This window comes from Stegodyphus dumicola, chromosome 9 (assembly GCF_044657685.1).
Source record: "Stegodyphus dumicola isolate Sdum_Otavi_A_Nest chromosome 9, ASM4465768v1".
In the NCBI taxonomy this organism is placed as follows: Eukaryota; Metazoa; Arthropoda; class Arachnida; order Araneae; family Eresidae; genus Stegodyphus; species Stegodyphus dumicola.
In genome coordinates this window covers 105,256,140-105,269,518 of record NC_140776.1, presented here as the reverse complement: position 1 = coordinate 105,269,518, position 13,379 = coordinate 105,256,140, and the positions used below count along the sequence as shown (strand labels likewise).

Here is a 13,379-nt window from a genome sequence, read left to right as displayed (position 1 = left end):
TATTATGTGTAATTTTAGTAAAGTGTTTTACAATATTTTTTTATCTTTGAAACAATTGCAATGTATTGTCTAAGTAACATTAGTGGTCTCTCATGTGGCAGTCCTCTATTTTTCTTCATCTGCCTGATCTTTTATGTATTAGCTGTTTGTGTTAAATCCTTCATTATAGTGAAATTGCATGTGCATTTTTAAGATCATATTTCATTTGCAAGTATGCTAACTCTTTTCAGTGTGCTATTGACTGAAAAAGAGTGAGAGGTTTTTATAATGAGCCAGTTTCTTTTAGAAAACACTCAAGGAAGGCGTACTTTTCCACATTCAGATAGCCCTCGTGTGCTTTGCCATATTCAGGTAGCCTTTTTTTATGCAAAAAGGAAATTCTCTTACATACTAGACCAAGGGTTCTCAACTGGGGGGTTATTGTCTGTAGGGGGAAATATCATCCTTTCGAGGGGGGATGAGGTCAGCCATTTATTTAGCTTTTAAGTAATTAGTTTTACTTATTGAATTTAAAAAAACTACTTTTTATCGAACTTTTGATATTATCCAACATTTTCTATATTTTGTATTTTTTAATTGTATATTTTTAATTCTTTTTTTAACTGTATAGGTTAACTCTTTGTGGTGCATTACACTTTAAAGTCGGTATTTCAACAAGAAATGTTGTATGCAGTCTATCTAGGCCTAAAGGAGTATACAAATAAAATTTTGTAAAAATTGCACTTACCGTTCCAATTCTTTGGGTGTTCCATGAGGTGGAACACTGCGCCATCAGAGCTCTTAAAAGTGTGACTAAGCGAGCATTGCAGTGAAGCACGGAAATTAATAGAAGCTTATGTATAGTAATGAAAAAAAATAATGTATTATGACTGTATACAGGTATTTCTGGATATACACAATATTCTTGAATATATGTGGATAAATGAGATAAATATATATATATATACACAAGTCCTATATACAAAAATATTTACAAATTTTTCGATTTCATAGCTTCGTGAAATTTTCAAAGCATGTCACATCTTTTCGATAGAAGCACAAACCAACTTTGCAAGTTTTGAACAAAAAACTTGTTTTGTGCGGCTTCTGTTCCATACAACAATATGTTTAGAATTCCTGCTATTTATGAAAAGTTAATAATAAGAAATTAACTGCAATTAATATTAACAATAAAGAAAAATAAGCTATAAGATACACATACACAAAAAATATCTACACAATTATTGTAAATAAATGGGAATGAAACTAAAAAGCGACAACAAAATAATTCACGCAGCTCCTCTAAGTAAAGATGACTCAAGCTACTGATAAAATCCCCACCTGAAAACTACTCACAAAGGTTTCATTTCAAGGTGCCAATATTAGGGCTTTCATAGCACAAATCACACTTCACCCCTCAAGACTGCTTTGTTTGAATTCATTTCCCCAAAACAACGTAATTAGAAAACATATACAACAGATGTTTCCTCCTAAGACTGATGTTCTGATGCATAATAGCATGAGATCGCTAAAGGTGAAGTGTTCCCGCTAATGGAACACCCCGTTTTATATAATGATTCTGCGCATGCTTTTTGTATGAAAAATATAAAAAAATATATAACAAATAATATAGAGTACAGCCATCAAAATTATATGGAATTTTTTTCAAACAATTTTTGTTTGCGTCACAAAAAAATAAAGAAAATTACTAGAAAATAAGTGCATTTTTTAATAACACATCATAAATGAAAATTCTGGGTCTCCTTGTGATATGCTGCCATCTACTATTTAAAAAGAGAAGTTTGAAGTATATTATAAAGGCATTTTTATCCATTTACAGTTGAACTTAACAGTGCCAAAAAAGAAATGTAAAAATTATGGAAATTAGTGTACTGAATCAGAAATTCCTTTTTTATCTTTTGTTGACAGGAAGAAAAGACATTAGTGAAGTAATATGAGAAACAATAAAATATTTGTGATAATAAGACCATTGATCGGAATAACTTTATGAGGAAAGCATATCAAAAAGACATTCACTCTACCATGCTGAAGACCTGAAGAAATTGTCGAAATTGACCAGATAGTTGTTTTATGCAGGAAAATCTATCATGGAAAGGTTTTAGCTAAGAAATGAGTATTTGAGAGCCTGAGGTGAAGACACAAGAACAATTTTCGTTTGAAGTCTTTAACAGATGCCAAAACCATTTACAAAATATGTCATTTGGAGTTCTATCTTGCTGAATTTATTTGACAAAAGTATAAAGACCTAGGAAATTGTTTTAAACAAGTTGTTGCAATAATTGCTGAATTATGGCTATAAAAAAATTCTTGTATTTAGTTTGGCAATGCTTTGGTGAAGTGGTTAGTCTAGAGCAGTGTTTCCCAACCTTTTTTGTGCTATGCCCCACCTAATCCTCTCTAAAATTTTTAAGCTTTCCCTAGCATATACATAATTTTTAATATTTAAAAATTGAAATTTTCACGAAAGAAACTTGAATGATAGCTTTTAGGCAGAAATGACTAAGAAATTTTGTGAGCAAACACAGTAAGTGAACTTTCAAAACATGGAGAACTGAAATTCAAGAAAAACTCATTTTAGAGAAATTTTTTTATTTTAAGTATTAGTACAGTCAAAAGTCATTAATTTGGACACCCATAATCTGGAATGATCTATAATCCGGACCTCAAAGCTACAAACTTTCTGCGCATGCGTCAACGCGCGTAAGACCTTTATGGCTGCTAATATGCGTGTGCGCATGCCTAAAATACATTTACGCATGCGCGTTTAATGTGTAACGGACGGTATGAGGTAAGCTAAAATTATCTAATTCAGTTAATGTTGCAGATTGCTTTGTTCCTTAATCTTTGAATTGGATCCATCTTATTATTTTTTGCAGACTGTTAGAGCAATTTTATAAAAGTAAGCTTGAACTTTCAATTATGTCAAATAGAATTTCTGATATATATTTACTAATATGTAAAGGATCTACAAAGCGAAAGTATGTTTCGAAGTCCATTAAACAAAAAGTGGAATTGCTGCAAAAAATGGATAAAGGCATATCCTTTGTTTATCTAACCATTCCGAAATCTGTTTATCAATTTCACGCCGCTCTGCAGCGGGGGGACGCCACGGCGTGCAATGAATTGGAAGTTGATCTGTCAGCACTATCCTTATCTTCAGGGCAGATGTTTTTATTTTATTTGGCTTATAATTCCTTACTAAATGTAGTATTTCATCTCGATGTACTCCGTCTTTGATATGATTTAAATCAAATTCGAAGAAAGTAAAGTAAACAAATAAATATTAAGCTCTTTTTTTTTTTTTTTTTTTGTTGTTGTTGTAAATTTTGATACCCTTTAGATCATAATTGTTCTTTATTTCATAAATTACGGTTTCATATTTTTAATTTTATAATTTCTGGATGCCATCTTACCAGATTTAAACTGATAATCTATAATCCGGAATCACCGAAGTCCCGACGAGTCTGGATTAACAACTTTTGACTGTAATAAATTTAGAGAGTTCCTTGCGTTTGATACTTGCTGCAAAGAAATTTTATGTCAGGTTCCAATTTAGATAACTTGAGTCTCAAGTCTCCCGGTTTCATTATATCCAACCGCTGTCTTTCTTTTTTTTTTTTTAAGCAGCAAATCATTTATGGCACTAAATCCGCATTCAACAAAATATGAAGATGGAAACGGTAACAATAGTTCTCTTGCAAATTTTGTTGCATTTGGATATCTCATTCTGGTTTCCTCACAAAGCTATGTCATCACTCCTTTTATATTAAACAAAGTTTTAATTGACTCATCATTTTGCATTTCTGTGAGTTCTTCTTTTTACTGCATATTTGAAATATCAGCCAAATCCACTAGCATTGGCTGCATCATCCAAGTTTGAAAATCAATTTGTTTTAAGTTACAAAATCTTTTAAATCAGCCGATAAAATTTTCAGATGATCGACAATAACAAGTATAGTGGTATCAATAACAAGTATGACGGTAGTCACGTCACATTTTTGGAGCCAATGAGACTTTTCAAAATTTTTGTGGTAAATAGTATGTCTGACATAATTCAACAAAGATAATGAAACCAAATATCTTCCTTTTCCATTGTAAGTTTTATTTGCTCCTTGAAGTTGTTTATTTAATATATTTAATTTTTCAAAGATATTGGCTAAATAACTCACAATTGCCTTGTTATCATCCGTTAACGGATTTTTCATTTCAGGTTTGTCGCTTAAAAAATATCTAAGAGTATCAAATAGTTCCATAAATCTTTCCAAGCAGTTCCCTTTTGACAGCCTTCTTACTTCAGTGTGAAGTACAAGTCTATATAGTCTTCATTTTGTTCTTCATAAAATAACTTGAAAAGACGTTCACATTTGGCCCTAGCTTTAATAGCATTGATACACTTTATAACTGAATTTAGTACTTCATTTAGAACAGGCGAATTGTTTTTAGCTACCAGGTTTTCTCTGTGAATAACACAATGCACAAGAAGCATTTCTGGATTCTCATCTTTTATCAATTTTAAGCAACTTTTTTTCTTATTCTGTGCTTTATTTTATTTTTCAACCATCATATTAGGAGCACCATCTGCAGTACAAGATGTATTATATTTTTTATTGGTATATTTTTTATAGCTAAGTAATGTTTTAGCTTACTATAAATATCTTTGGAGGTAGTGGTGCTTTCTAATGATTTACAGAACATTTCTTCGGCAAAATCCCCTCTATGAATATATCTTACACAAGTTACAAGTACGGCCTCACTGTCTCTCAAAGTTGGTTCATCCATTTGCACCGAAAATTTTCTTGTTTTCAGCTTTTCAACAAGTTGTATTTCAATATCCTCACTCATTTAATCTTTCTTCTGCAAACAGTATTGTTATTTAGTGGCATAGCTTTAACGTCTTTGTCATCTTTTTATAGAACAGTTTCAAATGCTGATATTGATGGTTTGATTAAATTCTCCCCTATAGTACGTCTTTTCCCAGATTAAGCGATAAGTAATGAAATTTGATAAATAGCCTCAAGAGCACGATTAACAGTTGTATTATGAGCAGTAAATAAACGCTTTAATATTACTCTTTTTTTCAAAAATTTTCCTACAGGTGTGAAAATAATTCAAATTTGAATTATTATCAGCAATATGTTTCGCCTTCAAATGTGCCTCAAGACGAACTAGTTTCATTGATTTGTTGATCAGGCATTATTGGCATAAAAGAACAAAAGTTGACTGTTTATGGCTCGGGTATGAAACCAAATTTTAAATATGCCTCCGAATACTGACGAACGTTTTTTCTTTCTTGCACCCCTCATTCACTAAGGGCTGAAAGAAATAAATATAAGATCAATATAAACAAAGCTGAAAGCAGCTACTGTTGCCATTCAAGAAAAGAATAATATACCGGTTGCCATTCCTACAGGAAAAAATAAAATTAATTCATTGGCTGAAATGTGCGAGAAACGTCTGGAAAGCATAATGTGTCAGTTATTTAAATGCCTTTAAAAGCATTTAAATGTCCATGTCTACAGCGAGAATTTTTTATAAAATTTTTAAAATGCACCGCAATTTAAAAACTTTTTTACGCATACATCACTCACATTTTTCTTTATTTTGGGGAATAAAAAATGAAATTTTGACTTCATGAAACATATTTAGAACGTCCCTTGTCCCGTTTGAATGTCCTTTGTCCCCTTAAACTCTGGACGAGTCCATTTTTGAATTGCTCCCATTAACAATCGCTTTGCCCCCTTGTGGGGCATGGTCCCCACGTTGGGAAACACGTGTCTAGAGATTCAGAAGTGTAATTTTTTTCCTCCTTTTTACACTAAGAGATCTTAAAATTTCTGTTACTTTTTTTTTTTTTTTTTTTGCCTTAGGCTGACACTAAACAAATGTATTCTGATGTACAAAAAGAAGTACTAGGCATAGAACCATCTGAAGGAACTCATTTTGCCTGCCACTTTGGACACCTTGCTGGTGGTTATGATGCCCAGTATTACAGCTATTTGGTATGTATTGTAGATATCTATTAAAGAAATGCATTAGAAGTATTTTGATTTAAAAATTTTTACATTTAAAATTGTTATCATTAAACTATCATAAAATTCAGTGGTCTCAAACTAACGGTCCTCAAAGCAATTTTATGCAGCCCATGAATACATTTCAATTATGTATATATTTCAAATACTGTCTTGCAAAGATTTCAAGATTTTAGTTATTTGAAGTCTGAGTTTGCATTATTATCAGTACCATTAAAAACGAACATGGATAACGTACCAGAAAATCTGTAAATAGAGCTAATTAATTTACAATTTAATGCAAATATTATTCTAAGATTTGAAGGTACAGATTTGATTAACGTCTACTCATATTTGTTATGAGATACATTTATACCTGAATAGCTTTTGTTTACAGCTGAAAATTAATAAGAAAAGAACCCAATTGACTGATGAGCATCTACAATAAGTAAAGAAAATATTGGGTTAGCCTATAAATTCATGCGCATTTTTTGGTAAATTTTTAAATAATAAAAAGAAACATGATTTAACATTTTAATCAATTATATATTTTCCTCCATTATGTACAATGTCTTGCCATTTTATTTTTATGCCATTGCTGTAGAAAGACTCTGGTTTTGATGCAAAAAAACTTGAAAGTTCATTATGCACATCCTGTTTAGAATTTAATTTTTTTCCCAGTAAAAAAATTTGTGAGGCACGAAATAAGTGAAAATCACATGAGGCAATATCTGGAGAGTAAGCAGTATGTGGCAAGAGCTTCTAATTAAATTCACTAATTTTTTGCAGCGTTGTTCAAACTGTATGCAGTCTAGCATTATCATGATGAAACAACACTTTCTTGATATTCACCAATCGTGAGCGTTTTTTGATCAATTCTGAGTTTAGACGGTTAGAAGTTGTTCACTATAAACTTCTGAATTAATTGTTTGATTTGGTTCTAACAGTTCAAAACTTTCTGAACGGGGTTCATCATCAATGCTGCTTTTTCCAACTTTAAAATTTTTAAACCATTACCTTACACTAATAGTGTGCTCACCATGTACACTATTAATTTTTATCTCTGCAAACCTGGCAGATTCACCACACAAAAATAAAAAATGTAGCACAGCACACTTATACTGATTATGTATATTCATCTTCTATGGGTACTAAAATGCATTTGATATTTATGAAAGTTGGTGATGAACTGAATAATATGTTAGTCAAACGATGACAAGTTTCAACAGGTTCAAAATTGTATTGTTTTAGTAAATGCGTAATAGTGAATTTCACGCATACTCTTAATGCGCACAAACTTATGGACTGACCCGATAATTTGTAGTTATTTTTTTCCCAAGTCTACAAATTTTCTCAGAAATGAAATGCTCTCAGGTGTCAAGTTGCAGTAAGAAATAAAGAAGTTTATAATTATTTACATACAAATATACATAATTTTTATTTATGTGTTGAAGAAAAATTTAATAAGTATAAGAAAGAAGTATAAATTTAATTTACTTATTCTCAAATTTTGTCCCACTTGGAAATTTTCTCTGAAAACTTAAAAAGTATTCATAATTTGTTTATTTTTAGTTTAATTTAAAGTAAGTTGTTTAATTATTAATGAAACACATTACAATTAACTGAAATAGATGCCAGTTCGATTATTACATATTTTACCTGTTACTATGTTTAAATTACAAAGTGTAAACCAACAAAAATATTTTTAGGTACCAAACTTTAGGTACTGAGGTATTTGGGATTCAGTTAGAAGATATATATAATTTTGATTTTTTTTCTCTTTTCATTATGATTGTTATTGTCTAGGCATATTTTGATAAATATTTAGTTTAAATAAATTTAATATTTAGTTTAAATATTATTTTGATGATAAAATTTTTAATTTTTTATCAACCAAGTTTTGATCTATCAACTGTCTTTGTACTGCCTTTTTTGTTTGTTTGTTTGACATACACAGAAAACACATGCAGAAACATTTTAAGTAGATCAAGCTAGTATTCCAAAAATCTGAAGCCTTTAATTAATTATAAAAAACAGTGATTCCACACAGTCATAAAAATTTGTATAATCAGACACAAAATGAGTATAAATAATGCTTGTGATTAAACATGGAAACATCTTGGTTTCAAGTAAAGTACAGTGTGAAAATCTCAGTCATAGAAATTTTGATATTCAAGCATGCAAAAATTTTTATAAAATAGTGTTCTTGATTATGAATAAAAACATCCTTAACACTTCCATGAAAGTTGGCCTTCTATTTAAAAACTTCATCGTCAGGTTATGGGAAAATATTCCTGGTTATATTTTTCATAATAGATGGCATATTATTTAAAAAATTTGATGTGGACACCATATGACTTTCCTATATGGCCAATTAGATTACTCATATTTTTTATGTACTTCATTTAAACTTATTTCCTCAGATTATTCTAACTTAATTAATCACAAGGTAATTTGGAAATGACATCAAATATTGCAAATTTTGAAATTAAATATCTCAGTCAATTTTTGCTGTATTGGAGTCAAACTTCTTATAATTTTATTTCTTCATAATGAGTATTTAACTTTCCCAAATATAAGTATAGGAACTGGGAGATTGCATTAAAAGTTAAATTTTGTTATTTATTGGAAATTATTTTATTATTATTGATTAATTTGGCATTCATAGTCAACACATGAATACTTTTGCAATTTGAAACACTTCTGTAATTGGAAGTATATGAAACAACCAGTGATTGCAAAAATAAAGGCCGGGTAAAAACTTTTAAGCTAAGATGATGTGTGTGTGTTTGTGTGTATATATATATATATATTATATGTACATAGAGAGAGATGGATATTTGCCGATCCCCTTTTCCTCCCCCCCCCCCCCCCCGAATAAAAAAAGAAAGAGAGAGAAAGAGATGTCCACAAAAATGTTATAGCTGTCCCTCATACAAAATTTCAACATTCTTCAGCTATACAATACAAGCTATTATAGCTATACAAGTATGTGCGCTCATATGCCATGGAAAAAAAATCCTTTTGATTCCATTTTACAATCTGTTTTGGAAAAAAGAGTCATTTAATTTTTCTGTACATACAGACATTGTGGAAAAAAAAGGGGGGATTCAAAAATGGTCATGGATATTTCCTTTGAAATAGCATACTCGAAATTTTTTGCAATTACAGTACTACTTGCTATTGGCAAGGAAATAATAAAGGAAAACAAAATAAAAGTGTAGAGGAAAACTTAAGTCAAGAAACTACCAATACAATATGATTTTCACTTCATTAGGTTTCAGGAACAGATGGAATGACAGCAGATTTAAACTCTGCCAATTTTCTTACATTTCTGTGTTCTGTGGAACTCTGAAAACTCTAGAATGATCTGAAACTGGAAGACAGAAATTCTGATACATTTTTCTTCCATTTCTGTGTTGAATGGAACTCGGGGAAACTATATAATGATCTGGAACTGGGAAACAGAAATGGCGGTACAATTATCTTCCATTTCTATGTTCAGCAGATCAGTGGAATGCTGAAAACTCTGGAATAATCTGGAACTGGAAAACAAGAATGGTGGTGCAAAAATTCACCAAGAAACAATTTCCAAAGAAAATATGCTTATACTACATCTCTACACTCTAAATAAATTTTTTTCTTCTGTAATTTGATTGTGATTTTCTATCATTGGAGAATTAGAATATAATTGACATTAAAGTTCACTTAGTTGCAACCAAATATTTTAGATGTCTATTGCTATTTTAGCATTATATTATGTTTGGTATGAAATAAATTAGTTGCTTAATTCCTTGAAATTAATTTTCATACACCTAATCAAAGATTGCTCTCAGTAATTAATAAAGGTCTCTTAGTGATAGTAGATGAAATAAAAATTCAGCAAATGATATTTTATATATCAAATTCTGAAACCGATATTTATTATAAGTCAGCAAGCATTATCAACATATAAAAAGAAAAAGCACTAACAATTTTAAAATACAAATTTATAAGAAAATAAAACACATTTTTTGCAAAATCCTTCTCTAATTTTTAGGGCTGTTTTTTCCTCCATGTACACAGCAATCTGTTTTCACTTTACAAATGTCAGAGAATTGTAGAAACTCGAGATTATGTACCAGCTATCTACCATCTCATCGTTGTTCACTTTAGCAATTTTGCCACAAAGTACTGTATTTCTGTGGAATTTTTACTGCATTTACTTCCATTGCTGAAAATTTCAACTAGTGCTGTTTTAAAATCGAGCTGAAGGCAAAAAATATCATGATTTGTCTATAAAAACCATTGGAACATGGCATACTGAAAAAGGCATCCATATGGAAATGGTGATGTTGTTTAACTAAAGACTGTTTTGAGCATGATTGCATGGAGAATATTTATATGCAGGGTTGCATATGCCAAAAATTTGGGGTATTCTACTGAGATATTTGCAATCAGTTGAGATGAACACACATATGGTGACTTTTTTTATTTTTGATCATTAGTACCTTTTATGTGAAAAAATTAGTTTGCAGAACTTATTAGAAATTGTTAAAATTTGCGTTGATTTATAATAAATCAAATGAGAAGATTTTCTATTTTTAATTTCACATCAAAATCATCTGATAACTAATTTAATAATCCAAATAATGCATTGTAAAGGGTCTTCGAATCAACTTTTATGTGTTTGGAATTTTTTTAAAACATCCCTTTGCAATGCAAAATTTTCCCTTGTTTTTCATGTTTTAGTATTACCAACTGTGACTGGGTACCAAAAGAAAATGTTTAATTCACTAATTCTTAAAACCATAAATAATGTTTCAAATTATTTGTCTCTTGTTTTGTGTAGGGTTTGCTGTTTGGACATATAATTCTTAATAACAGTGAATTTGTAAATGCATTAGAAAAAAATGTATTTGATAAAATGATTGTCAAGCATATTGTATATATATATATTCACACACCAATTCTCTTAGCATGTTTTTTGCAAGTCCTTGTCTGACAGTTGTTGAAATTTTCTTCCACTAGACTTGGAGAAGAGATGCAAATTCCTTCACTGATATTGGACGTTTGTTGCACTACTTAATTCAGCAATCCAACTTGTCCTAGAGGTTCTCCATAATGTTCAGGTCTGGGCTTTGGGCAGGTAATTCCATTCAGTTAACCCCATAGTCACCATACTAATCCATGGTGGACCTTGCAGCAGGAGAGCTAGCGATGTCGTCATGAAAGTAACGTGGGTCTAACCCATAAAACTTGTATGAAGCCCATTGTCATCCAAAATAGTGTATTATTCGGTGTTGAGTTTACCATAAATTTGGACCAAGTGTTCAGTCTATTAACAGGAGAAAAACCCTCATCATAATTCCACCTCCATTGAACTTTACTGTTGGCACAATGCATCCTACAGGAGGCGTTGTCCAGCTAGACGCCTGACCCAGACCCTGCCATCCGAACAGTAGAGGGTGAACCATGATTCATTGCTTTACAGAACACATTTCCACTGATTGTTGTGTAGCAAATTCACTCAATTATTTAAATTACAAGTTATTAAAAATTTAATTTATTAATATTCTAAATTTATGCTACACAACGTGTATTTTATTTAATGTCTGCTTTAATTTGTTTAATTTTAATTGGGATTTTTGTACGAAAGATTTGGTAAGTTCTTTTCACTCGTTACTTGTAAACATGCTGAAACATGGTGAATTTCTAAGTAATAAACTTGATTTTATAGTACTTAAGTTTAACCATTATTAATCTGTATTACTAGAAGCAGAAAAATTAGCTCCTTAATTTAAGATCACTTGCAAGATTTTAGCTCTAATAGATTTTGAGTTATAGTAATTTATTTAACGAGAATTGCAGTTCTCGTGTGAAAAGTAGTGGGGGGATGAATTTGTAAAAGCGATAGAAAGCACAGTTTTTAACAAGATTTTGGTTCCTTACCCATGATTTTTGGCGGGGAAGAGTTTATGTTTGTCAGCTTAACCTTGCAGCTGTCCCGGGTTGGGGAAAATTTGGCAAGATTTAAATTTGAGTTTAGTTCAATGCCAGAAAAAAGGAGAAATTTGACATAGCGTGAGGTGGTGGTTATAAAAACTGGTTTTGTCACAATTTTGAGCGTGTATTGACGTCGGTGGTAACCTTGTTTAACAAAACAGAATGATCTCAGGGTGAAGGACACATTTTTTACACATCATGCTCGACTTTTTGACTCTCTCTTGGCTAGAGAGAGGTGCTTATTTTAACGTCGGTCGCTGAGGTGATGAATCGTTTACTACTGGGAAGGAAATGAAGGGCGATCTACAGGTTTTTCCTGGCTGGGAACTTTCCAAAGAGAACTTTTCTCATACTATGTCCCAAACTTTCCGGAGGACTATACTGACAAAATAATTCCTTTTTCCGCTTAAAAAGGAGTTTTCCTACTGCTGGCAGGGCACTTTCTTCTTGATAATTTAGATGGTTGGCTTCAAAGCAGAAATAAATGGCAACTAAATGAAAATAAAGATTCCTATTTAGTATCTTAAATTCCATTCTTCTCCGAGTCAAAGAATTTTCTCCTCGTAGACGTCAGTCTTCATCACAACTTCAGCTCTGTATCTCAGTTTCAGTATTATCAGGAAGCGACTATGAGTGTCATTTTATGGAAGTTTGGTTCTCCTCCCCCCTCCTTCCCACTTACAGTGGAGATGTGATTCATTTGTCGTCATCAGTTTCCAAAACTGTCCATCCCCCTGCATCGTTCTAAATGTTCCTGCTGCTTGCTGATGTCCATATTCTTCCACAGATAAGTTCTAGCTTAGTTACTATCAATTAATTAATATTTGTGTTTTTCCTTTAAGTGATAAATCCAGCGTTCCTAAGGCTTAAATATTCCTTTTCCATTTCCTGAGAAAATTCTTAAGTTAATTATGGAAAATGAGAAAAAAAATATTGTTTTTAAAAATGAAATTTAGTTAATGTTCTTAAAATCTAGATAATGTTCTGAGATAAATGTTTTCTGTTCCTTTTCTGCTATGAAGTAAAATTTTAAGGAAGAAATTAATTTGTGCAATAGAAAATTTCTACATCATATCCCTTCCGGTTAATGTACAATTAATAGCAACTAAGAAACTTTTGTTAGAAGGATTCTCTGCTCGTTATTAGAAAATTGTGTTATGATTAATTAATTGCTTCAAAATTTGAAAGTATTTATAAATATCCTGTGTTAATATAATTACTGATCATTAAGTAGTTACACTGTATGTTAACAAAATTGTTTAACTGGTTTTATTTCCCCGGGGAGAGTTTTTATTTAACTAAATATAATAGCCATAGTGTGCTCCAAGATATTTAACCTATTTGATGAAATACTACCTTGGTAAAATAAGTCATGTTTTTATTATT

At 31.0% G+C, this 13,379-nt stretch overlaps 1 protein-coding gene across 2 annotated transcripts in view; it reads left to right on the top strand.

The window, feature by feature from the left end:
- Nucleotides 1-13,379, top strand: part of LOC118200824 (thimet oligopeptidase-like) — a 107,967-nt gene that overhangs the window by 80,650 nt on the left and 13,938 nt on the right. For both annotated transcript variants that reach the window (XM_035372797.2, XM_035372798.2), the window contains exon 14: nt 5,868-5,999. In XM_035372797.2, the coding sequence (XP_035228688.1) occupies nt 5,868-5,999 (132 nt within the window). The remainder of the gene's footprint in view (nt 1-5,867; nt 6,000-13,379) is intronic.